The sequence below is a fragment of the Eretmochelys imbricata genome, chromosome 5 (assembly GCF_965152235.1).
Source record: "Eretmochelys imbricata isolate rEreImb1 chromosome 5, rEreImb1.hap1, whole genome shotgun sequence".
Taxonomy (NCBI): Eukaryota; Metazoa; Chordata; order Testudines; family Cheloniidae; genus Eretmochelys; species Eretmochelys imbricata.
Window position 1 is genome coordinate 73,585,791 of NC_135576.1, and position 26,279 is coordinate 73,612,069.

Genomic DNA, 26,279 nt, shown 5'->3' on the forward strand with positions numbered 1-26,279 from the left:
AGTCCTAGGATGCATCAGGAGAGGTATTTCCAGTAGAGACATGGAAATATTACTATCATTATACAAGGCACTGGTGAGACCTCATCTGGAATACTGTGTGCAATTCTGGTCTCCCATATTTAAGAAAGAAGAATTCAAACTAATACAGGATGCAGAGAAGGGCTGCTAGAATTATTCGAGGAATGGAAACCTTCCCTTGTGAGAGGAGGCTCAAGGAGCGTGGCTTGTTTAGCCTAACGAAAAGAAGGCTGAGGGGCGATACGATTGCTCTCTATAAATAGATCAGAGTAATAAATACCAGGGAGGGAGGGAGAGGAGTTATTTAAGTTAAGCGCCAGTATGGAGACACGAACAAATGGATATAAACAGCCATCAATAAATTTAGGCTTGAAATTACATGAAAGTTTCTAACCATCAGAGGAGTGAAGTTCTGGAACAGCCTCCTAAGAGGATTAGTGGGGGCAAAAAACCTAACTGGCTTCAAGACTGAGCTTGATAAATATATGGAGGGGATGGTATGATGTGACTGCCTACAATGGCATGTGGCCCATTGGCGACTGCCAGTATCAAAAATCCCCGATGGCTGGAAATGGGACACTAGATGGGGAGGGCTCAGAATTATTTCCCAGGTATCTGCCTCATGGATCTTGCCCACGTGCTCAGGATCTAACTGATTGCCATATTTGGGGTTGGGAAGGAATTTTCTCCCAGGTCAGATTGGCAGAGACCCTGGGGTTTTTTCGCCGCCTTCTGCACCATAGGGCATGGGTCACTTGCAAGTTTAAACTAGTGTAAATGGTGAATTCTCTGTAACTTAAAGTCTTTAAACCATGATTTGAAGACTTCAGTAACTCAGCCAGAGGTTAGGGGTCTATTACAGGAGTTGGGTGGGTGAGGTTCTGTGGCCTGCAATGTGCAGGAGGTTAGGCTAGATGATCCCAATGCTCCTTTCTGATCTTACAGTGAATGAATTTGAGACTCATTTTAAACTGTAATGTGGCATCCAGAGCTTCTGTCTAAGTGTAGATAAAGTCTATTCAGCCATTTGTAATTTATGAACCGTAGGCTATGTCTACACTACAAGTGCTGCAGCTTTGCCACTGTAGTGTAGATGCTTCCTACACCAATGAAGGGGTTTTTTCCATTGATGATGTAATTAATCCACCTCTCTGAGAGGTAGTAGCTAGGTCAAAAGAAGAATTCTGCCAGAGCAAAGTGGAAGTATTTTCCCAAAGCTGGATTTGCACTTGGCATTTATGCTAGTGCTGACTGATTTCTCTCTTTTTTTAGTTCGATTTTTAAAATAACAGACTCTGATGCATGGCAGGCAAGATGGTGATAGTAATATTTGTAAAGAGAAAATAAAATAGTGCAAATCTACAAGTGGCAATGGAAAACGGTAATATTTGTACTTAAGAGCCTTAGTGAAGGATGGAAGAAATATTCCATAATTTATTTCTTCATTGTATAAGATTGGTCTGAAAATTTTACTCCTTACTCATTGAGGAAAAGGAGCCAGATTACCATTTATCGCCCACCATATTGTGTGTGTACTATACATATAGAAACCAGAAAAGCAGTGACCAAGTCTCATAGAATTTCACAAAAATCTGATATATAAACTACTTTTGCTTATTAAATGTTTGTTAAACAATGTAAAAATATAGCTTTTATGCATAAACTATATTTTAGTTTATTCAGGCTATAATTTGAATAACTTACAGTTTTAAACTTTTATCTTACAATTATTGTGCATATTTTTAAAATTAAGGACCTTCTACATCCTTGTTTGGACAGCTTTTTCCTCCCCCAATTGGCATATCTGATGTGAGATAGGGTGAGAAAGGAATGTAAACTTGTCTGCAAGGTATTTTATGATCACAACTCTGCAAAAGAACCTTTTGTTTCTTGGTTAATGAAGGATGATTGGCGTTTACATACTGCAGAGCGTCTGCCTACTGGTGAGATAAAAACACATTCATCATGTACTGTCTCCTCCTCCAAGGCTAACCAAATCCAGCATTGCTCTTGTTGCCTCTCACACTGTAGCTCCTCAGTCGTCTTAGCCATAGCTCTAGGAACTGTAGCATTTTTTTGAGTGAGGCCTTTGTTAGTAATGAATATGCTACGATTTCCCCAGAATGTTTTTTGCCTTTATGAAAATGACCACCACTTACTTTTTGGTGCAAAAACATTGTTCAGAGCTACTTTTGTGACTAAGAAATTTTCACTTTCTGAGCAATGGCCAACAGTGTCTAAATTCAAAAAACTTCTTTCCATCCGAATGAAATTGCGTTGTTTGAAAAAGATTTAATTTTCATTCCTGGTTGATTCTATTTAATAAAGTGACATGTTATGCTGTGGGAGAGGGAGGGGGGAAAGGAGTCCTGTGAGAGAGAGAAATCAGTTTTTGCAGATTTTCAGCAAAATGTTCAGAACATCTGATTTTGTGATAAATATTTCACAGTGTTAGGCGATGGATCAGTTTTCTCTCCTCATTTTGGTATAAGCCTTTTTTAGTCATGTGCTTCTCTTACTGAAATTGTGCATTTATATAGTGCAATAAACTATTTCCTTGTCTAAATGAATAAAAACTACTGGGGGAGGACGGGGGATTGTTCTTTTTCTTTCTTCCGCTTTAATTAGTTTGAATGATCTAGATAATATATTAAAGCCAAAATAACACTTTTCCCCCTTTTTTAATTCTGAATTTGGAAGGTGCTGAATTAATCTAGGTACAAGCCAGTATTGGAGGAGTGACAACTCTTTTTCTCCACCCTTAGTTTACTCTTTCTAGGCCGGTTCTGTTGGCTGTGTTACAAGGCATATGTACAGTGTGCACATCCTTTCCAGGGGAAATAATCCACCCTAATAAGGATTTTTTTTTAATCATTTCCCTTAATGTTTGATAGTCTGACTCTTAAAACTCTGCAGCAGAGGCACGTGAGGGAAGAGAGCTGTTCATTCTTCTCTGAATGTGTTTATCATGTTTCAACTGAAATAGACTAACAAACTAGTTTTCAATACTGTTCTTTAGACTATTCCTTCAAAGTTGTAGCACAAAAACAGGAATTGTGGTGGTTCTTTTTAGATCAGTACATAAGTGCCTCACATTTTGCTATCTCATTATACTTTGTCTCTGTTTGCTTCTTTCTTTGATCTGTCGCCATAACTGGGAAATGTTACAAATAGCCAAAATGATGAAAAAAGCATGCTTTGATGTGCCAGATTGCTTGCACGTCACACTCTTTAGCTCTCTACAAATGTTATCAAATGTTGGTTGTCTTTACAGTTACTGTGGGGTTGAAATACTGCACATTACTAAATATATAGCCAAGATTAATTCATGTATGGAAACTATTTTGCCTGAAACCAGGACATAAGCATAGAATACATCTGAATCAATGTGGATAACTCAAAGAATTGTTAATGTAGTAATAGTGGGCTGATTCCACAATTTAGGGCTCAGAGATTTAAATGTTTTTCATCAGCACTTTCATCTTCAAAATGGCTTTTATTTTTGAACTATAAAGATGATTTTGTTGGCAATTTTACTCTTTTTGAAACTGCCTCCTGCATCTTTGCAGCTACATGTATGGTAAATGTTTTAAATACATGTTCTGGAACGTTTTCACCATGTGAATTTTCTAAATTGGAGCAAAGAAAAGCAATGAATAGAGCAGGTTTTCCCCCCACTGGGTCTTCCCTCGTCTTTTAAACATCCCACGTAGTTACAATTTTTTATGGTTCAAGTTCATTGAACCTACATCTGTTATATTACTTATCCGTTTCTGAGAATGTAATCAAATTTTCATGAGAACTTAGAGGTAGTTAGAATAGCTTTGCCATAAGTTGGTGAAGAGAGTAGGCCACAGTACTTAGATGGTGTGTGTTACACACTTAAACTGTGTTTCAAACAGTATCTTAAAAAACAATTTGTCTAATTTTGAAAATGCTTACTGGAGAGGCACAAAATTATTTGATTTATAATACCTGGGACAATTTGAAAATTCAGACTCTCTTGGGAATTAGCAATGTTAACTGTAAATACATATAATTTGTTTAAAAAATTAAATTATTAGTAAATGTAGCATTGTAGCAGTTGCAAAGCACAAAAATTTAATATTCTGCATGAGTCGTTTTGGAGGATGTCATGTTGAGAAATGTAACTTTTGACCTAGAAGTTGTTAAAGCATCTGCAATGGACAATGTTCTCTTAAGTGTGTGTTTCACATAAATGAATGACTTCAGGAAACAAATGCCATAAGATGGATTTAAAGGTGAACAGAATACAGCAATGGGACTGAACTTCATTTTGATAGATTTATTTCCATAAGTTTTCATTTCTAAGGAAGTTTGATCAGTTTTCCATTTAATTATCAACCAAACCAACTCTTGTGGCAAAGTAATGGTTTAGCAATCTCTCAAGAAGAAAAGAGTAACCTTGAATGCAGTAATAAACTATTTTCGGGGGTTAGGAGGGCAAGAACAATCTTAGTCAGATATTTTCTAGGATTAGACTGAACATCTAAAGTCTGCAGGCGCAGTTGTAGCTGTTTCAGTCCCAGGATATTAGAGAGAAAAGATGGTTCAGGAAAAAAATTAACCACGAAATCCTTACCAAACTTCAGATCCACCATAATCTCTCCACTGCCGAGAGGACAGCCATGCAGTCCTTGAGATCTAACCACCAGATAATGATCAAACTAGCAGACAAAGGGGGCGCCATTGTAGTCCTCAACCATGATGACAACATTAACAAGGCCAACAGACTACTCTCCGGCACAACCTATGATAAAGAACTTAAAAAAGACCCCACACTACAGTTTACCCAGGAGCTTTAGGATACCATCAAAACCTTCCCCAGACAACACCAAGAGAGAGTCTACAAACTCATCCCCCACAAACCCATTTTAGAGATCTTCTGCTTCCCAAGGTACCCAAACAAGGGAACCCGGATAAATCCATCATATCTGGCCATGGCACTCTTACTAATGGAATATCAGGGCTCATAGAAACTGACCTCACACCACTCACCCCACAAAGGGCCAGCTTCCTCCAGGACACAACTGACTTCCTTCACAAATTCAGCAATATTAACCTTGATAAGAACACCATCCTTGCCACCATGGATGTCATTTGCCCATACACAATGATGGAATCGCGGTCTGCTTCAGATATTTACAAGACAATGGGCAATCCTCATATCTACCCCAAATACATTGCCAAACTCATCCATTTCATCCTCACTCATGACAATTTTATATACAGCAACATACACTTTTCTTTCAAACCATAGGAACAGCCATGGGTACTAGGATGATTCCCCAATATGCCAGCCTCTTCATGGGCCTCTTTGAAGAAGAAGTTCTGCACCGATACACTATGAAACCAATGATATACCTGAAATACATCACTGATATTTTCATCCTCTGCACAGATTGGTTAAACTCCCTCATAGATTTCCACCACAACTTCAACAACCACCATTCATCCATTAAACTCTCTCTGGAACACTCCCACACTAGCATCAACTTCCTGGATACCACAGTTGACTTCAGCAGTAGAGCCCTGTAGACAACCGTATACAAAAAACCCACAGAACACAATGCCTACCTTCATGGATGCAGTAGCCACCCCAAGAAATCTGTGATGCCTCAGCGTGTGCTACAGGATGTAAATCTTGGCACATTATGGCTGCCTTTGTCTGATGGGGACACTCCACCAGAGAAGTAGATCATGTCATGGAATGGGCCACCCAAATGCCCTGAGAGAGCCTGCTTCAATACAGAGATAAGACCCCCCCTGACCACATGCCCCTGTTTGGCGCCTGCCACCCCACACTTGAGCCCATGCAGGGTTACAACCCTTACTCAGTGGGTACCTCATCCTGTGGGAGGCCTTTCCTGAACTCCCACTTCTGGATTTCAGGCAGCCCCTTGGCCTTTCCACACTCATCATCAAAAGCAAGCTCCCCACAGACTGGGACATATCAGTTCAAAGTGGCTTCAGGCCCTGTCAGAACAACAGATGCAAAACCTGCAGAAATATCTCCACTGCTACAATGATCGGCACCCCCCCCCCCCGCCCCCACAACACACCTTCCACGCATTCTACATGTACCTATCACAACATGTGATATACCTCATCCAGTCCATTGAATGCCCCAATAACAATTATGTGGGTGAAACCAGACAATCACTGCGTGCTTGAGCGAGCTCACAAAGGAAAATCATGAAAGACAAAAAAACCTTATCACTTGTGGGCAAACACTTTTCACAAAGCGATCACTCTGTGTCTGACCTATCAGTCCTCATCTCAGTCCTCAAAGGAAACATGCACAACACTATCAAAAGACATGCCTGGGAGCTTAAATTCATTATTTTGCTAGACTCTAAAAATCATGTACTGAACAAAGACACTGGATGTATGTACTATAATCTATAACCCACTAACCCCCTCTTTTTGTTTTATGACTGCAGAGGTGTTAAAGGGCCACTTTACAGTGTGTGCTAACTGCTTACGCTAAACAATCTGTTCCACCTTGCATTTTGCTTTTTTGTTTCCCAGACCTGAAGAAGAGCTCTGTGTGGCTCAAAATCTTGTCTCTCTCACCATCAGAAATTGATCCAATAAAAGATATTAACTCAACTTCCTTGTCTAGCTGAAGTCTACTTCCCTTAATCCTGCCTGGTTTGTTACGGAATGAAAGTTATCTGGTTATTTTAGCTTAAACTATATATTTTTTATTTCATACCAAAAAACTGCCTGTCCAAGGTGCTCATTGCTGTTATGTATGTTTCTGAACAATGTTTTTAATCCCATAAATGCTCCCTTCTTAAAAACATTAGTGTACCTGGTATTAATTGGCACCCTTGTTGGCAGTCTCTGCAGAAAAGACTAAAAAGGGAATGGAGACTAGGGTTCCCACTTATTCCGGTGTTAGTCATCAAACAGGCAGTGCTGATGATCTCGCTGTGTGGACTTTGGACTCATGTCAACTTTTTCTGTACCGTACAATTTTTAAAAGGCTGTTTAGATATTACCCAGAAATATAAATTTTCTGTAAGTGGTGTAGTTGGCACCTTAACGCTCAGACAGTATTTTGCTGATTAAAATAAATATTGTTTTGTGACCTTTCTTAGGTCCATAACATTCTTGCTGAGATGGTCATGGGTGGAATGGTTTTGGAGACCAACATGAATGAAATTGTCACTCAAATTGATGCACAAAATAAACTGGAGAAATCTGAGGTAAGGCTGAGAGACTATAATGACCTTTAACTTAAAGCATGATCATAATATCTGCATGATATGCAGCCTGTGCTGTTTGTCCTTCAATACCATACGAGGTACAGTTGCTTGCTTATAGTGCTAAACATTGACACTGCACATTTAGTATGTGGTACATTTCATCTTGTGTGATAACTGCATAGAATAGTAGCTAATTATTCTTTTGTTACTTTTATCAAACAAAGCCACATCTGCCATTGGTATCAGTGTGCATTGATAGTCCTTTAAATTTCTTTCACTCAAGACCTCTGGCTTCTTGTTTTTTGTTTGTTTGTTTGTTTTTTCATGATGGAACCCAATACTGGCTGTAGAACTTAAGGGAAAAAATATATATACCTGTATATATATATATATATATATACCTATACGAACAAGATTGTAAAGTGTTAAATAAGTGGTAGTGTATTCGGTGTCATAGTAATACTGTAACACAAAATGATAAACTGGGGTGGAAGTGGGAGGGTGATTATGCATTTAAAGCCCAATCCTGGTCCCATTTAACAGATGGGAGTTCTGCCATTATTTGCAGCAATAAGAGTTTGTCTACATGAACAATTTGACTGCAGAACCTAGAATCTGAAGCTACCCCACGCAACCCTGCCATAGTCTCACTATTTTTGTGCATCCTGCTGATGCGCACAGTTTGTTAGAGCACTTTGAGCTCGTCCCATTTCAAAGAGGAATATAGATTAAAGCGCAGTAATGAACTGTTCAGGCATGTCAGCAGGCTGCGCATGGACAGTGAGACTGCAGTAGGCAAGTGCTGGCTAGAATCTACTTTTCAGTTTGCCACAGTCTAACTGTTCATGCAGAGAAACCCTAAGATTTGGTCTTCAGTGTACCTTCAAATAGGAAGATTGCATTCTGTATGTACAGTGGCCAGATAAATTTGAGTAGGCAAATGTGCTCAAATTTATACTTATGGCTATCACCAATTCACTGGCAGGATATAACTGTAGTTTAAATAAATTCAGTGCCAAGTGTTTGATTCTGCAGAACCTGATATCTAATTGGCTTAGTTTAGTACTGCTGAATTTAATTTGCAGTGGGGAGAATGCTAGAAGTAATATAACTGTGACATAAAATGTTATGATCTTTATATATTGTGTCACTTGCAGCGTAAACCAGCAATATGTTAGCTAAACCTCCTTGGCTGATCCTTGTTTGTGAGAGGCGATAATCCTGTGTCTGACCAATTTATCTTTTTCTGGAAGCTCATTGCTATCGTTCAAATTGGGAAAACACTGCAAATTTAATAGTTTCCATTTTAACAAATATTTTTATTACATCTACCAAATTAAATGAGAAATGAGCTCTGAAGCTATATTATGTCCAGCCATTTATACTGTTACTCCTAGTTCGTAATCTGGCATAGCAACCGTTTCAGTCTGTCTGTGCCTCTGATTTTCCATTTTGCACCACTTCTTGGTCGCTTCAAAGAAGCAGCACAGCACTGACTGAGAAACACACAAGTTGACAATGATATGATACTGTTTATGCCAATGTATGCTCAATAATAAATTATAGAATTTTAATAAGATGCCCAAAATGCCGTTTAACTTTCTGACGAAGGTATTGATCTTGCCCAAGTAAGTGTTGTTTGTTTTTTCCCCCTTATAAAATAAGGTAAGATCTATCTGAGTAACTTCTTTACATAGTTTTCTATGATGGATACAGCAAGACAGTAACCTAAGGTTTAAGAGGCATAATTTCTTAAGATTACTATATCATGGTGTTTGAAGAACTTCTTTAAGCTCTGCCTAAAAACACTAGTTAAGGTATTTATTCACTAACTTGTTAATTCTGTTGCTAAATCAGCCAGAGAACAGTCTTTTGATTACTCATCTCAAATCTGTCAGTTGAGTGCAGTGAGCCCTATTAATTATTGTTTCCCACTACCTCATCTGCAAGTTAACTACCTTTTTCTTAATATGATGCCTGAAATACAAAACTAATAGAAAAATACAAACAAGTAATTAATTTGGCTCATGAGAAGTTTGGCTCCATATATTAGCCACATAGCAATTTTGCCTGTTGTATAGAGCAATGAATTATAGAAGGTAAAATTATAATAGTAGTAAACTGAAATACTTGGTGACTGGGATGGAGTGGATAGCTTCACAATCTGCTCTTCATTAATGCAGATTTTGATTACAGTTACTGTTTCTTTTTCAGCTCTGACAGTTAATGTAATATTATGATATTCTAGAGTCCATCGTGAATGTTTACTCAGTCAATTCATTAGTCATTTGTTACATGTATACCTAATCTTCATTTCTTCCCTGATCTCTATTTCTTCTCCTGTTTCCGTTTTGACTAAAGGTATTGTGTCTCAGCTCATTTTCCCAAAGGTGAACTGACAAGATACAAACCTTAAACTGAAACATATATCTACATGGTATATATTAAAGTTCTTTTGTAGCAGACAACTTTTAGAAACCAGTGGATTTTGTCATTTTGATAACCTTTGATTGAAACAACCTTAGAAATAAATGAACAAAAGCTCTCCAGAGGCTGTTTTCAATGGGATCTTGTACTTCATACTCGTAAGATTACCAAGGCTTCCAAACGCTTTACAGCTCTTGACTTTTAGTATGGTTTCCATCTATTAGAAATGCTTGGATCCAGAAAGTAGTTGTATGAAAGATAAGCTGCTTTTCCTTTTGCAGCTAAAATGGCAAATTTCATGAAATATATTTAGCCTACATCTTCAGAAATTACTTACATTTCACTTAAATTTTAATATAAAGTGGGTGGATAGGTGTGGGGTTCAGTTTTGGGTTCAGTTTCAATAGAATAAAATGCAAGATGATTATATGTAGATTTTGTCTGCCTTACTGTTGTATGTCAAACATTTGAACAGTTAAGCTGCTCCAATTTTTTTTTATTGGATTTCAGTTGAAATTTAACATGAAGAATTAAACATGTGTTTATTGCATTCACAAATGTGAGTAACAAACTCCTTTATCAAACCAAAGACTGCTTAGCCAGGGCCCTTGGCAGAATAGTAGCACTTTGCATTGTTGTGATGGAGTCTCAGATTTGGTTTCTGGCTGTAATCCTTTGTCACCTGGACTATGAGAATATGAGGCAATATGCCCCTTTCTGGAGGGAGGGGAAGTGTGTCGCGTGCGCTTCATTGCTGACACATGTGACTATGGAGCAGCATTGTTGGTCCCTGAATGGATTCCTGGTCAATCCCTCTGAACCAAAAACATTACTGTGATTTGGGATTAAGGGAGGGAAGCTTAAGGGAGAAGATCATTGGGATGCTATCAGGTCCACAGCTAAAACTGGGCTACTTGTGTTCTATTTGGGGTGTTAAGATGGGTGTGAATTTAGTCTTACTTTTAAGTCGGACCTCATTTTTCCAAACCTCCTGATCTTTTCTAGCTCTTTCCATTCTTCTCTCTTACAGACCTTTATCTTTCAGTCTCCCAGACAGGACAGGTAGACACAGGTATTGCTGACTTTGAGAAAAAAATGTATTTTTAACAAAAAGGGAAAGCAAAATGATGTCAAAGGCAATAAATTATTTAGGCCAGACTCAAAAATTATGTGTTAATATACCCATGCCAGTCCTTGTAGCCTACTTTTTGTGCTAGTTTCTTCTTGTAGTTCCCTCATCTTTTATTGGCCATAGTGTATTTTACTAGCTTGTCATTTACTTCATATGTTCTTTATTTTATTTTATTTTTCTTCCTACATTGTAGAATTTAACTTTGGGTTTTTTTGTGTCAGCATTTAAATTACAAAAATTGTGGATCTTTTTTTAATTAAAAAATATTAATCTGAATAACAGTTGAGCACACAAATAGCTGACATTACTAGTGCAGTGTCACGTGGTTGAAAAACTTAAACTCTAAGTGTATGGTCAGGAACATTCTACCGATGAGAGCCTTAACATAGTGAGTGTTAGCTCTAATGGTACAGCTTCCAAACTCAGTATTTCAAATTAAAAATCAGAACCTTTATGCTCTTGTATTGGAGTGAAATTTTAGAACAAGTTGCACATAAACAACAAAGCATTTTTGTTTTAAAAGTTTAATCCCAAATAAATATTGAATAATCCATAGAATTTAAAATTATAGAGGTGAAATGTAAAGATGACCTACAGATGTTATAATTGGCTTTTTAAGGTTGAAGTTATTGTGCTGAATGTCACTAATGAATAGGGTCAAAGGACAGTCTGCACATAATGAACTTCAAATGTATATTTTTCTCCTTTTGCAAGTGCTGATGTCCAGAGAAGTTGTGGATCATTGGCTCCTTCTTCAGGAGACACTCTGGTATTTTCACAGGGAGTCTTATGGAGCAACAGCCAGCGATCCAAGTCAGATATGAAAAAAAAGAATTTGGAAAAGGACAAGGAAGTGAACATTTTAAGTTCAGAATGTGCCGACTGCCCCTTTGACCCTGGTTATTTGAAACATTAAGTACAACACAGTAATTTAAATGTCAATGTGCATTAGTTGTAGAATACCTTTGAAATAAATCTGCTTTTTAAAATGATTTTTTAAAGAATATTTCAACAAGTATAGCTTATCTGAAGTCAGGTTTTACTATTCTGCATTTTAAAGGCTTAGTGTAGAAATATTTTATATGGTAAGAACATATTTTACTTGAATTTGAAACTTCTTGTATTATATGAAGGAAGTAATCTAAACAAATTACCATCCTCATCCTCAAGTCACTGAAAATAAGCCATATTTCACTATGTAAGAAAGAGGAGCTAATTTTTCAATAGTTTTTGGCATATTGCTACTTTTTTTGTTTTCTGTTGTGTTCGCAGGTTCTGTTTTTTATTTTTGGGTCTGGCAATTTAAAGAAAAAACAATCAAACAAAAAATCATTCCCATCCATTACTATCTTTGTGATTCAAGTGCTTGAAATTTCTAAGAGTATGTCTAAGTCTTCTATCTGTTTGGCCTCATTTTGATATACCTGCAGACTTCATTTTGTTTTTTCTCTAATTCTGTTCATTTATCTAACCTCATGAGCAGAGAACATGATCATTCCTTTTTATTCTGTATTGCATCCTTTCATCCTATTCATAACCCTGCTGCTTTGAAATCATACTTCCTCTGGGAGGAGAAGTTGGTATAAAACACCAGCAGCAGTGATATCCAAGTGCATTCCAATACATATGGAAAAGACCAGTTTCTCTAGCAGAGTTTCAGCCTTCATTAATTCATTTTCAAGTAAGCTTCATGTTTTTGTCCCTCCTTTTCACTATAACAGTTAGGCTGCCCTTCCAACAGCTCCACAAGCTAAATATTTATCCATTTGTGTAGTAAGAAGCATACATGGATATTACCTAAACTTTCAAAAGCACCAGTAATCTGTTCCTATGTACTTGAGATCTTTTAAAAAATGTGAATGAAATCAACATTTCTAGGGTTATCTTCATGTAACACATTATACCAGGATTATCAGGAAAGAATATTGTGACATATAACTGCCCTATTAACAAAATAATGACCTCAAATTATACCTCACATATTTAGTATTTAAGTGAATTGAAATTTCTCATTTGATAAATAGAAGAACATTTTCTGTTCATGCTACTCAACGGAATGTGCTAGCTTTGATCTCAAGCAAAACAGCCATATTATTTAAAGTTTCTTATGTGGCATTGATAATTCATGTTGAAGCCACAAGCCTTTAAGTATACTATCAGATTTACAAACATTCTTGCAGTGGCTGTGAATAAAGCATTAACATGTCAGGTGTTTCAGGATTAGTGTACAACATTTTTTAACAGTGAAATGGAGAATACAAAGCAGCTAGGGGGAAAATACGGTGTTTGGTTCATTGTAATAACAGCTATATGCAAGTTCATACCGTACTTCTAAAACTTCATGAACTTGCTTGAAAAATGTCATTTTCACTTGCTTAGGTCATTTTGCTTGCTGTGAACCTTCATAATTCACTGCATGATCAAGGCTTGCCACTTAGTTTTTTAAAGTGTTATAATTTTTCCTTCGCCACCCTAACTTTTCTTCTAAAGTATTGAATAATAAAAGTAGTTGAAAGCTATACTGTGCAATATTACAGTAACTACTTTCTCATCAGGTACCTGCCGCAAACCTTTTATGAACAAATTGAATTTGAAGTTTTTCTTGTGATTCCTTTTTTCTTTCATAAATTAAATTTTCTCTTGGCAGCAGGAATTACAGAAAAATAGCAGAATTGATCACCAGTTTACTACTTGACATACTAAACATTGATAAGTCTGCTGATGCATTCAATATATAACAACTTAATACAAACACAAACTACTTTTACTGTGGATTACTTTTTTTTGTTACTGTAATACCTTTTGTCAGATTTTTTTTATTAGACCTCTTAATCTAAAAATCTGTTCAGTGTGTCTTAGAAGTACTGTATGACTTTGTCTTGTGCTTATAAAATTGTGAGAATGGTTGTGCTAAAAGGGCATTGCAGTATGTAAATGAGACATGTCAAATCACAAATCCATTTAATAAAGAGGAGGACTTTAGGAGAAAAGGGAGTGGTGGCTTGAGAATGTCTACGCTCTAGTGTATGAAGATGAATCCTTATCTTTCACTCTGGAAACTGTTTCACTTGCAGGCAGAGAAGAGGCAATCTGAAATGCCGTAGTCCTTCTATCATGGATATTCTTTGATCTTAAACCAAAATTGTCATAGATGAAGTTTAGTTAAAAGTGTGGTGTTGTATTTTTGATTTTATTTTAATTATTTTATTTTTTGGGTGTCAATTATGGTATTTTAAATAATTCTCAATTATGTCTTCATTTTCTTGGGGTGGGAGTCAGGGACTGTAAGTCTATGTAAAGAGGATAGCTGCAGGTAGGTAAAAATAATGGCCAGTTATGTTCAAGTTTTTATTTGTCCATTCAAAAAAGAAAAATTATCCTTCATTAAATTAGAGTAAATTTTTGCCTGAACCCTAATCTGCATTAAATTAGGGTACGGGATCTCCATCCTAGTCACCTAGAAAGACATCTGTGTTTTAAATTGCCACCCATGTCTGTCTATGTGGACCATGTGCATTATTTATAGTATTTTGCTGGTTTCCCATTGTTTAAGTTTTGAATTGTATAATTCATTGCTTTTGTTGTTGCTTTAACAGTATTTACGTCTTCTGTCTGGAAAACAGTTTACATTGTCCTATTCTTGGAATTGCTCAAAGGATTTTTCTCCGGCAACTCAATATTGTATTTAAAAGAGAGAGAAATCAAGTTAGAGGAGGAAATTCACATTTTCTTTGGTATCTTGTAAAACTTTCTGAACAGTTATTTGTGTATTAATACAGATGTTTCAAGACTCTCAAATCAAAAAGGAGGTTTTACAATCAATTTCTTGTTGCATTATCTCATTGCATTATGTTTTTTTAAAGGCAAACCACAATAAAAAAGGTAGTGCTGTGCTTGGCAGTGCTCTTGTGTGATGTATAAAGTGAGCTTCAAGGTTTTTTTTAAAAAATTTCTACTTGTGAGTTTTTATATTAGTAATACCAGGTCCTGACTTCCTCTCTCATGGAGTTGAGATGATGGTGACAGTTTTCCAGCTACAAGAGGGAAGTCAGGGTACAGTACTTCTGGTATTCTTTTTAGGTGAGGTTCTGTACTGTGCCTCAGCCCATGAAGTGGCTTCAAGCTTTCCCAGTTCTGGTGTACTTCATGTTCCCCAGCACCATTTAGACAGCCAGGGTGGGGATGGGGCACCGATTAAGTTACGGCAGCATGGTCTGGCTTCCTATGTGCTGCAGCACTGCCTGGAATCTCTAGTGCTACAGTGCCATCCCTGATATGCCCTTCTCAACCTGGCATGCCTCTTATGCCAGTGTTTGTGAGGGGTCCACAGAAGACACTCACAGCTATCTGCCTCAACCCTGATCCTCCTGTGGCTGGATCCGAAAGTTTAAGAGCCCGTTTGCACTGCACTAACCCTTCCACGGGGCATAAAAAGTCCAGAGAAGTGAGGATTTCATCTTAGGTTTTTCTGTCTTTTGTATAAAAACAAAATTGTATAGGGTTGGGGAAAATCTTAGATCAACTTTAGTCCTTGTAAAAGAGCAGTAGAGAGAAAAAATACTGTTCCACGTTGTAGTCCGTCTTTAAATCTGGATATTGCGTAGCAATATCTAATGAATTGTTGCATATCTGTGGGGGTTTTGTTCACCACTGCAAGCTGATACCACAGATGTCACATGCACCTTACCCCAATTACTGTAAATACTACAAACTATCTTTTAAAAACATTATACATTACATGTAGAGACTGTACTTTGAGCAGTAATTAATTACAGAAAATACTATTATGAACAAGTATGAATCAGACGTCTCCAGAAAACCACCATCCTTTTTTGCCATGTTGCTCACTCAGAATTCAGGGTCCTTACCCAGTTTAGAATAAAATCTTAAGATATCTTCCATCTCCAAATGTTTAATCTTTTGTTTATTGGAATAGCTTTTACATTTTTTTTCTTGCCATTTGTTTATATTAGCTCATTACTTAAGTCCCCCAAGTATAAATATTGTACAGGAATATTGCTTTCTAAGATCGTTAGTTCTGAGAATTGCCTATGTAAATTTAATTCAAAAAAATTGTTAATGTATTAAGCACTATGTTAAGCCTCGATAGACAAGTTTTGATGTTCTTAATCTAGAGAATATTAAATTTAAATCTCTATCTTTCCAAATACCTTTTGCTTTTTAAAACCATTTTGCAGACTTTTAAAAAAGTAATATTAGTGAGAATAGCCAGCAGCCTGTCTAACACTCTAGCTGCTTATGGGTCTCTTTCCTGTGTTGTAAACCTGAAATACTGATACAGGTAAATTCTACATATGTTTCAGCAAGACAGTCAGTCTTGTTTTCACATTCTACATCTGACCATACATGTGCAATGAGTTGTTTTATTAAGGGGGAAAGTTATGGTGTTTAAAATAAGTTTTAGCTTTTCTGCACACTAGTAAATACAATGGTGATTTGATTCTAGTTTCTATCTTTAAATAATTCTTTATGCTTTTCAATTAGGAACACCTGTATTTAGAAACTAATAATGGAGAGAGGTTCTCTGTATCCCATAGAGCTCTGAGTTGGAAATTATTTAGTCAGTATTTCTACTACAAATCCTTGTTTTCAGGGGATACAACTTGTCATTTGGCCATACAAAAAATCTACAGGGTAATAATGCTTGGCATAAAAAACTTAACTCATGAGCATTTTTTCCCCTTAAATATTAAAGGGGAAAAAATCAGCATCGTTAGTAAGTGGGCAGAAGAAATTCAAATGATTCATGCTTTGTTTTGCATTCCATTGAAAATGTTAGGCCCAGCTTTTCAGAGTTGCATGCACGTAATTACTGTGATTGTGTGCAGTTGTGTACATTCCAGTACTACATTTTTGTTGTTGGTGGTGCAATTCTAAAAATATGGGCCTTTGATCCTAAATGTATTTTATGTATTTTTCAAGTCATTACTTTTTAAAAGAAATACTAGAATAAATCATTAGAAAACCAGTTACTGTGCAAAAAATGTTTTAAAATAAAGAGTTGTATGGGTTTTTTGCCCCTTGTACAGACTTGGGATCAGATCATTAGTTCGCTGTAAATTGGTGTAGCTGCATAGAAGTTTGCAGAGCTATGTCAGTTTACACCAGCTGAGGATCTAGCCTGTGGTACTTAGGCATGGCAGCAACTTTGTCTAAATGGCAGTACTAGAATAAAATTAGTTGTAAAATGTTCTTTTATTTTACAGATTAATGAATGACTTTAACTGATTAAAGACCAGAGCAGAGGAAATTAACACTAAATACAATTGTTTAGTGTTTGACTTGACTCAAGCCAATAAAATTAAGCTATGACTGTTAATGTCTCGGTATTCTTAGGAATTGCAGGTGTCTCGAATGATTTGAGATTATGGATCATGTAAGTGGCTTTAGGATCAGTACAAGTTAAAGACAGTATGTTAGCTTCAGCTATATCTCAGTGTGGTGGTTTTACAACGTACATATTACTTAGCCTGGTTTCCTCTGGTCCTTCCCTACTCCCATATACTTTTCATCAAATTGACACAGCGTGTTTCCATAATATTTTAGACGTTGTGTGAACTGTTTTCTCTTTCTGGTTTAGTATTTCCAAATAACCCATTTCATTCCAACCCAAACTACTATCTGGTCTTTCTAATCTCATAACTATGCAAACAATTTAAATGTTAGTGTTGTCTGCCTATACCACTTGTAGTAATAGGCTTCACCTGTGTTGTATTTTTTTTCTTTACATCTATATACAGGCTGGTTTAGCAGGAGCCCCAGCCCGGGCTGTGTCAGCTGTAAAGAATATGAATCTTCCAGAGATCCCAAGAAATATTAATATTGGTGACATCAGTATAAAAGTTCCAAACCTGCCCTCTTTTAAATAAAATGGCTACTACAGGTAAAATCAAGGAAAAATGTAATTGAGGTTTACCAAACAAAGACATTTCTAACTTTTGTTATTTGGATAAAAAGTAAAGGTACTTCATAGAAACTCTGTGTAAAATTAGTATGTGAAGTTGAATGTTGCTTTTGTCTTGCGCAATGATTTTAAAGGAAATGGGTAGTTCCTGTGTGATTTTCTAAATTCCATTCCTATGCCCTTGTAAGGCATATCACTGTCTTGGCTGCTGCAGTATTTTGGAAAAGTATTTAAGATATTCTTTACTTTATATAACCTATAATATTGAGTCTTTTTGTATATCCACTAAGGTCTATGATTAGTGCAGCATTCCTTATCTACTTTTGCTGTTTGTCATGATTATTTAAGATCAGAGTGTGTGTGTTGCATGAAAACATTAAACTGTCTTTTGTTTTTGTTTAAATAAAGTCATAATTAACTGGACTTCTAAACATGTTTTTGTCTGAAATCTACTCTTAGCAACAAATCACTTGCTTCCTGTTTGTTGAGCAAAGCGTGTGTATAAAAAAAATTGTGTTAGTGTTAATGTATCATTTTGATGTCCAAATGTTAAAAGAATTATACTAAAATATTGTGTGAATGTTCTGGAACTATGAATTTCACACACAGATTATTCAAGATTGTTTTGAAGAAGAAATTTGCCTCTATTAAAAATGGGTAGAAATGTGTAGACTTCTGTTACAAAAAGATGTTTTCAAAAGTGGCACACGTGTGTTCTTAATTCTGAAAATCTTTTCATGTTGACCTATGTCAAAGTCAGATTCAAGGCTCACAGAATTTGTCAGACCACTCTGTTTATTAGCAAAGCGCTTTGCCAGTGCACCCATGTGATTGTGAGCCCCCTGCAAAAGCTCAAGCTAGCTTATTTATACAGGTCAGCCAAAGCCAATTTAACATAAGAGACAAAAGGAAGTAGAAACTGACAAATATACATACATATCTTATTTGCATACTAACATTTACCAATTTCCTAGCTCCGTAGAAGCTCTAAGTTAATTAGTTTGAGGACCCATTGTCTCACACTCCTTAATGTTTCTCTTCCTGACAACTATATTTCAACAAACCCACCAGATGCATTTCTTTAATGAATTATAATTTCAATATAATTCATTCTGCTTTCACAATCCCTCCTTTTGGTCAAGCTACGCAATGACTGGGTTCCACATATCAATCGTTCTTTATCTCTTTGTTCATCAGGGATATTTAAAATCATCAAATTAGTACTCTGGTTTGGGGCAGCTATCTGTGTAGCATGCCTGACACAATTTTGGATACAACAGGAAAATAAATGAAAACGTACAAAAATTATGAGGATTCCAGACAGGAGAGTTAGGGCTCCCTGAAACAACCAGTTTCCTATGCCAGAGAAATTGAAAAGGTTACTTAGCCACTTCCATAAAGATCTTGGCTCTTTGTGGGGAAGATATGTGATTTGTTCTAAGTGGCTAGAACGATCTGTTACCTCATTGGTGTTGTCTGGTATATACTCACAGCAGTCTTTTCCAATGAGAGCACAAGTCCCTCCTTTTGCCGCCAGCACTATGTCCAATGCCTGACGGTTTTGGAGGGCCATCTGTCGGATTGCCCCTGTTTCTTTGGCCAGGGCTCTTAAACTTTCTCCGGTTTCATTTGCCATTATTTCAACTACTGCTTGTAACCTTAGGAGCCTTTTTGCATGATGTATTATTCCCCCTAATGGTATGACGGAACCGCCAATGGCCTCTTCCCAGGTTAAGGGGCTTATGTTATTTACATACCATTGGGCATCTGTTAAATCCCTTCTTTTTCACCTGAAATTGCGGAGGTGTTCTCGAGGGAAGGTTCCTAGCACTCGGAATTGTGGGAAGAGTCGGGCAGGATAACAGATTCCTGACCAATTAGCTGGTAGTGCGGTATAAACTCTGGTCCCACACACCCAGTGATGGCCTATTAAGGCCGGGAAGAGTCGGTTGCACCCATTTGTCATATAGGTGTTTGCAAAGGAGGAGTAGTATCCCCCAAAGGGTACAGGGTAATTCTCCTTACGAGGAGTGGTGTTATTTGCATGACCTTGAAAGATTGTATTGTTTTCACTAAGATTACTGTAGGGGGAACATGAGATTGATTTCTCTGTTTGATCCCAGGTTGAGAAAAAAATTCATATCTCCATACCCGGCCCGCCACTTTTTAGTTTTGTTTGAATAATCCCATACACCATTAGCCACAATATGCTGAAGGCAACGGCTTTTCCCCAGATCCAGCCCTGTCCCAATACACACCCAACACCGATGACCTTTTCCCTTCACCACACTTATCCATTTAGATGCATTTATTCCCACCGCTTCCTAGGGGTATGTCTACACTATGGAATAAGGTCGAATTTATAGAAGTTGTTTTTTTAGAAATCGGTTTTATATATTCAAGTGTGTGTGTCCCCACAGAAAATGCTCTAAGTGCATTAAGTGCATTAACTCGGCGGAGTGCTTCCACAGTACCGAGGCTAGAGTCGACTTCTGGAGTGTTGCACTGTGGGTAGCTATCCCACAGTTCCCGCAGTCTCCGCTGCCCATTGGAATTCTGGGTTGAGATCCCAATGCCTGATGGGGCTAAAACATTGTCGCGGGTGGTTCTGGGTACATATCGTCAGGCCCCCGTTCCCTCCCTCACTCCGTGAAAGCAAGGGCAGACAATCGTTTCGCGCCTTTTTTCCTGAGTTACCTGTGCAGACGCCATACCACGGCAAGCATGGAGCCCACTCAGGTAACCGTCACCCTATGTCTCCTGGGTGCTGGCAGATGCGGTACGGCTTTGCTACACAGTAGCAGCAACCCCTTGCCTTGTGGCAGCAGATGGCGCAATACGACTGGTAGCCGTCATCGTCATGTCCGTGGTGCTCCTGGCCACGTCGGCTGGGAGCGCCTGGACAGACATGGGCGCAGGGACTTAATTTAGAGTGACTTGACCAGGTCATTCTCTTTAGTCGTGCAGTCAGTCCTATTGAACCGTCTTATGGTGAGCAGGCAGGCGATACGGATTGCTAGCAGTCGTAGTGTACCATCTTCTGCCGGGCAGGCAAGAGATGAGGATTGCTAGCAGTCGTACCATCTTCTGCCAGGCAGGCAAGAGATGAGGATGGCTAGCAGTCGTACTGTACCATCTTCTGCCGAGCAGCCATGAGATGTGGATGGCATGCAGTCCTTCTGCACTGTCTGCTGCCAGCCAAAGATGTAAAAGATAGATGGAGTGGATCAAAACAAGAAATAGACCAGATTTGTTTTGTACTCATTTGCCTCCTCCCCTGTCTAGGAGACTCATTCCTCTAGGTCACACTGCAGTCACTCACAGAGAAGGTGCAGCGAGGTAAATCTAGCCATGTATCAATCAGAGGCCAGGCTAACCTCCTTGTTCCAATAAGAACAATAACTTAGGTGCACCATTTCTTATTGGAACCCTCCGTGAAGTCCTGCCTGAAATACTCCTTGATGTAAAGACACCCCCTTTGTTGATTTTAGCTCCCTGAAGCCAACCCTGTAAGCCGTGTCGTCAGTCGCCCCTCCCTCCGTCAGAGCAACGGCAGACAATCGTTATGCGCCTTTTTTCTGTGCGGACGCCATACCAAGGCAAGCATGGAGGCCGCTCAGCTCACTTTGGCAATTAGGAGCACATTAAACACCACACGCATTATCCAGCAGTATATGCAGCACCGGAACCTGGCAAAGCGATACCGGGTGAGGAGGCGACGTCAGCGCGGTCACGTGAGTGATCAGGACATGGACACAGATTTCTCTGAAAGCATGGGCCCTGCCAGTGCATGCATCAGGGTGCTAATGGGGCAGGTTCATGCGGTGGAACGCCAATTCTGGGCTCGGGAAACAAGCACAGACTGGTGGGACCGCATAGTGTTGCGGGTCTGGGACAATTCCCAGTGGCTGCGAAACTTTCGCATGCGTAAGGGCACTTTCATGGAACTTTGTGACTTGCTTTCCCCTGCCCTGAGGTGCATGAATACCAAGATGAGAGCAGCCCTCACAGTTGAGAAGCGAGTGGCGATAGCCCTGTGGAAGCTTGCAACGCCAGACAGTCACCGGTCAGTTGGGAATCAATTTGGAGTGGGCAAATCTACTGTGGGGGCTGCTGTGATGCAAGTAGCCCATGCAATCAAAGATCTGCTGATATCAAGGGTAGTGACCCTGGGAAATGTGCAGGTCATAGTGGATGGCTTTGCTGCAATGGGATTCCCTAACTGTGGTGGGGCCATAGACGGAACCCATATCCCTATCTTGGCACCGGAGCACCAAGCCGCCGAGTACATAAACCGCAAGGGGTACTTTTCAATAGTGCTGTAAGCTCTGGTGGATCACAAGGGACGTTTCACCAACATCAACGTGGGATGGCCGGGAAAGGTACATGATGCTTGCATCTTCAGGAACTCTGGTCTGTTTCAAAAGCTGCAGGAAAGGACTTTATTTCCAGACCAGAAAATAACTGTTGGGGATGTTGAAATGCCTATATGTATCCTTGGGGACCCAGCCTACCCCTTAATGCCATGGCTCATGAAGCCGTACACAGGCAGCCTGGACAGTAGTCAGGAGCTGTTCAACTACAGGCTGAGCAAGTGCAGAATGGTGGTATAATGTGCATTTGGACGTTTAAAGGCGCGCTGGTGCAGTTTACTGACTCGCTTAGACCTCAGCGAAACCAATATTCCCACTGTTATTACTGCTTGCTGTGTGCTCCACAATATCTGTGAGAGTAAGGGGGAGACGTTTATGGCAGGTTGGGAGGTTGAGGCAAATCGCCTGGCTGCTGGTTACGCGCAGCCAGACACCAGGGCGGTTAGAAGAGCACAGGAGGGCGCGGTACGCATCAGAGAAGCTTTGAAAACCAGTTTCATGACTGGCCAGGCTACGGTGTGAAAGTTCTGTTTGTTTCTCCTTGATGAAACCCTCCGCCCCTTGGTTCACTCTACTTCCCTGTAAGCTAACCACCCGCCCCTCCTCCCTTCAATCACCGCTTGCAGAGGCAATAAAGTCATTGTTGCTTCACATTCATGCATTCTTTATTCATTCATCACACAAATAGGGGGATGACTACCAAGGTAGCCCAGGAGGGCTGGTGGAGGAGGGAAGGAAAATGCCACACAGCACTTTACAAGTTTACAACTTTAAAATTTATTGAATGACAGCCTTCTTTTTTTTGGGCAATCCTCTGTGGTGGAGTGGCTGGTTGGCCGGAGGCCCCCCCACCGCGTTCTTGGGCGTCGGGGTGTGGAGGCTATGGAACTTGGGGAGGAGGGCAGTTGGTTACACAGGGGCTGCAGTGGCAGTCTGTGCTCCAGCTGCCTTTGCTGCAGCTCAACCATACACTGGAGCATACTGGTTTGGTCCTCCAGCAGCCTCAGCCTTGAATCCTGCCTCCTCTCATCACGCTGCTGCCACATTTGAGCTTCAGCCCTCTCTTCAGCCCGCCACCTCTCCTCCCGGTCATTTTGTGCTTTCCTGCACTCTGACATTATTTGCCTCCACGCATTCGTCTGTGCTCTGTCAGTGTGGGAGGACAGCATGAGCTCGGAGAACATTTCATCGCGAGTGCGTTTTTTTTTCTTTCTAAGCTTCACTAGCCTCTGGGAAGGAGAAGATCCTGTGATCATTGAAACACATGCAGCTGGTGGAGAAAAAAAAGGGACAGCGGTATTTAAAAAGACACATTTTATAAAACAATGGCTACACTCTTTCAGGGTAATCCTTGCTGTTAACATTACATACATAGCACATGTGCTTTCGTTAGAAGGTCTCATTTTGCCTCCCCCCACCGTGTGGCTACCCCCTCAACCTTCCCCCCTCCCAGTGGCTAACAGCGGGGAACATTTCTGTTTAGCCACAGGCAAACAGCCCAGCAGGAATGGGCTCCTGTGAGTGTCCCCTGAAGAAAAGCACTCTATTTCAACCAGGTGACCATGAATTATATCTCACTCTCCTGAGGATAACACAGAGAGATAAAGAACGGATGTTGTTTGAATGCCAGCAAACATACACTGCAATGCTTTGTTCTACAATGACTCCCGAGTACGTGTTACTGGCCTGGAGTGGTAAAGTGTCCTACCATGAAGGACGCAATAAGGCTGCCCTCCCCAGAAACCTTTTGCAAAGGCTTTAGGAGTACATCTAGGAGAACCGCAAATGCCAGGGCAAAGTAATCCTTTCACATGCTTGCTTTTAAACCATGTATAGTATTTTAAAAGGTACACTCACCAGAGGTCCCTTCTCCGCCTGCTGGGTCCAGGAGGCAGCCTTGGGTGGGTTCGGGGGGTACTGGCTCCAGGTCCAGGGTGAGAAACAGTTCCTGGCTGTCGGGAAAACCGGTTTCTCCGCTTGCTTGCTGTGAGCTATCTACAACCTCATCATCATCATCATCATCATCTTCGTCCCCAAAACCTGCTTTCGTATTGCCTCCATCTCCATTGAAGGAGTCAAACAATACGGCTGGGGTAGTGGTGGCTGAACCCCCTAAAATGGCATGCAGCTCATCATAGAAGCGGCATGTTTGGGGCTCTGACCCGGAGCGGCTGTTCGCCTCTCTGGTTTTCTGGTAGGCTTGCCTCAGCTCCTTCAGTTTCACGCGGCACTGCTTCGGGTCCCTGTTATGGCCTCTGTCCTTCATGCCCTGGGAGATTTTGACAAAGGTTTTGGCATTTCGAAAACTGGAACGGAGTTCTGGTAGCACGAATTCCTCTCCCCAAACAGCGATCAGATCCCGTACCTCCCGTTCGGTCCATGCTGGAGCTCTTTTGCGATTCTGGGACTCCATCATGGTCACCTGTGCTAATGAGCTCTGCATGGTCACCTGCAGCTTGCCACGCTGGCCAAACAGGAAATGAGATTTAAAAGTTCGCGGTTCTTTTCCTGTCTACCTGGCCAGTGCATCTGAGTTGAGAGTGCTGTCCAGAGCGGTCACAATGGAGCACTCTGGGATAGCTCCCGGAGGCCAATACCATCGAATTGTGTCCACAGTACCCCAAATTCGAGCTGGCAAGGTCGATTTAAGCGCTAATCCACTTGTCAGGGGTGGAGTAAGGAAATCGATTTTAAGAGCCCTTTAAGTCTAAATAAAGGGCTTCATTGTGTGGACAGGTGCAGGTTTACATCGATTTAACACTGCTAAATTCGACCTAAAGTCCTAGTGTAGACCAGGGCTAAGTGTCATTGCTGTTCCATATTTTGTTAAACAGACGAGGCCCTCCGGTGAGGTCTGGGGACTTGAGTAGGATAGCCAGGATAGGAACACCAGTTTGAGAGTGGGCTGGGATATGGCTGCAGACCCAGCAATTAGAAATATTAAGGGTCTGAGCTATCCACACCTGCTGCTGGATAAAAGAATTGTCATCATGGTCTCCCCAGACTGTAAGATACCAGCAGCCGAGAAACAGCGTCTGCTTCTGGCAACCCTTACGAGAGCATAGATTGTAAGGTATTGCAGACTGTTCCTCTACGTCTTATTCTGGAGTCAAAATTGACTCTGCGTTGTCCTGAGGTGATGATTGGTTCTCTGGGGATGGTGCCTTCTTACACTGTGAAGCATGTATCCACGCTGCGATGCCAGATAGTTTAACAGCCATCCGTGTAGTAAGCAGTACCTGATGAGGACCCTTCCACTGGGGCTCCAAGGCGTTCTTTCGATGATGGCACCATACGTAGACCCAATCACTGGCTCGAGGTTCTGGCAAGTGTCGGAGGTGGGTTCCGTGGACCAGGCGGCTCGAACCTGTGAATGGAAGTGACTTACAGCTTGCATCAGTCCCTTGCAATACTGAAGGAGCGCACTGTGAGTCGAGTTCAAATCTGGAACGGGAGTAATGGTAGTCATAGCTCGCATAGGGCGTCCCATAACAATTTCAAAGGGACTTAATTTATGCCTTTGGGATGGAGTGGATCTCATGTCCATAAGGGCTAATGGTAAGGCTACTGGCCAGCTTAATCCTATAGAGTCACAAATTTTAGCAGGCTTATTCTTAAGTACACCATTTAGTCTTTCAACTGCACCTGCACGCTGTGGGTGGTAGGGACAGTGCAACAGGGGTTTGATATGCAATATACGGCCCAGGTGTTGAATAAGTTATCCAGTAAAATGTGTACCCCGATCACTGGACAGAGTAGCAGGAATTCCCTAAATAATATGATTTAACAAACATTTGGCAACAGACAGTGAGTCAGCCTTGCGACAAGGAAAGGCTTTAATCCAACCGGAGAATAAACATACCATAACAATATAAATTCATATTGTTGACACTTAGGCATTTGTAGAAAATCAAGTTGCCAATGCAAGAACGGTGCTTGAGGCAGGCCCCAGAACCCCTGGACCACTTTTACAGGTTTACCAATATTATGGCTTTGGCAAATGGTACAGGCTGCACAGTGACGGGCTGCAAAAGAGCTAAAATGGGGGGCCCACCATCCTGTCTTTGTTACAGCAGAGACCATCCCCTCCTTTCCGACATGCAATACACCATGTAGCAGGGTGGCCAGAGGCGGATAGAGTGAAAAGGGGGCTACAAAGGCGCCAGTAG

At 40.1% G+C, this 26,279-nt stretch overlaps 1 protein-coding gene across 1 annotated transcript in view; it reads left to right on the forward strand.

The window, feature by feature from the left end:
* The window catches only part of AP3S1 (adaptor related protein complex 3 subunit sigma 1), a 42,057-nt gene extending 23,897 nt beyond the window's left edge, over positions 1 to 18,160 (forward strand). The window contains exons 5-6 of the mRNA XM_077817341.1: positions 7,146 to 7,253; positions 17,574 to 18,160. Coding sequence (XP_077673467.1) covers positions 7,146 to 7,253; positions 17,574 to 17,702 — 237 coding nt within the window. The 3' untranslated portion in view covers positions 17,703 to 18,160. The remainder of the gene's footprint in view (positions 1 to 7,145; positions 7,254 to 17,573) is intronic.
* The last annotated feature ends 8,119 nt before the right edge of the window (positions 18,161 to 26,279 follow it).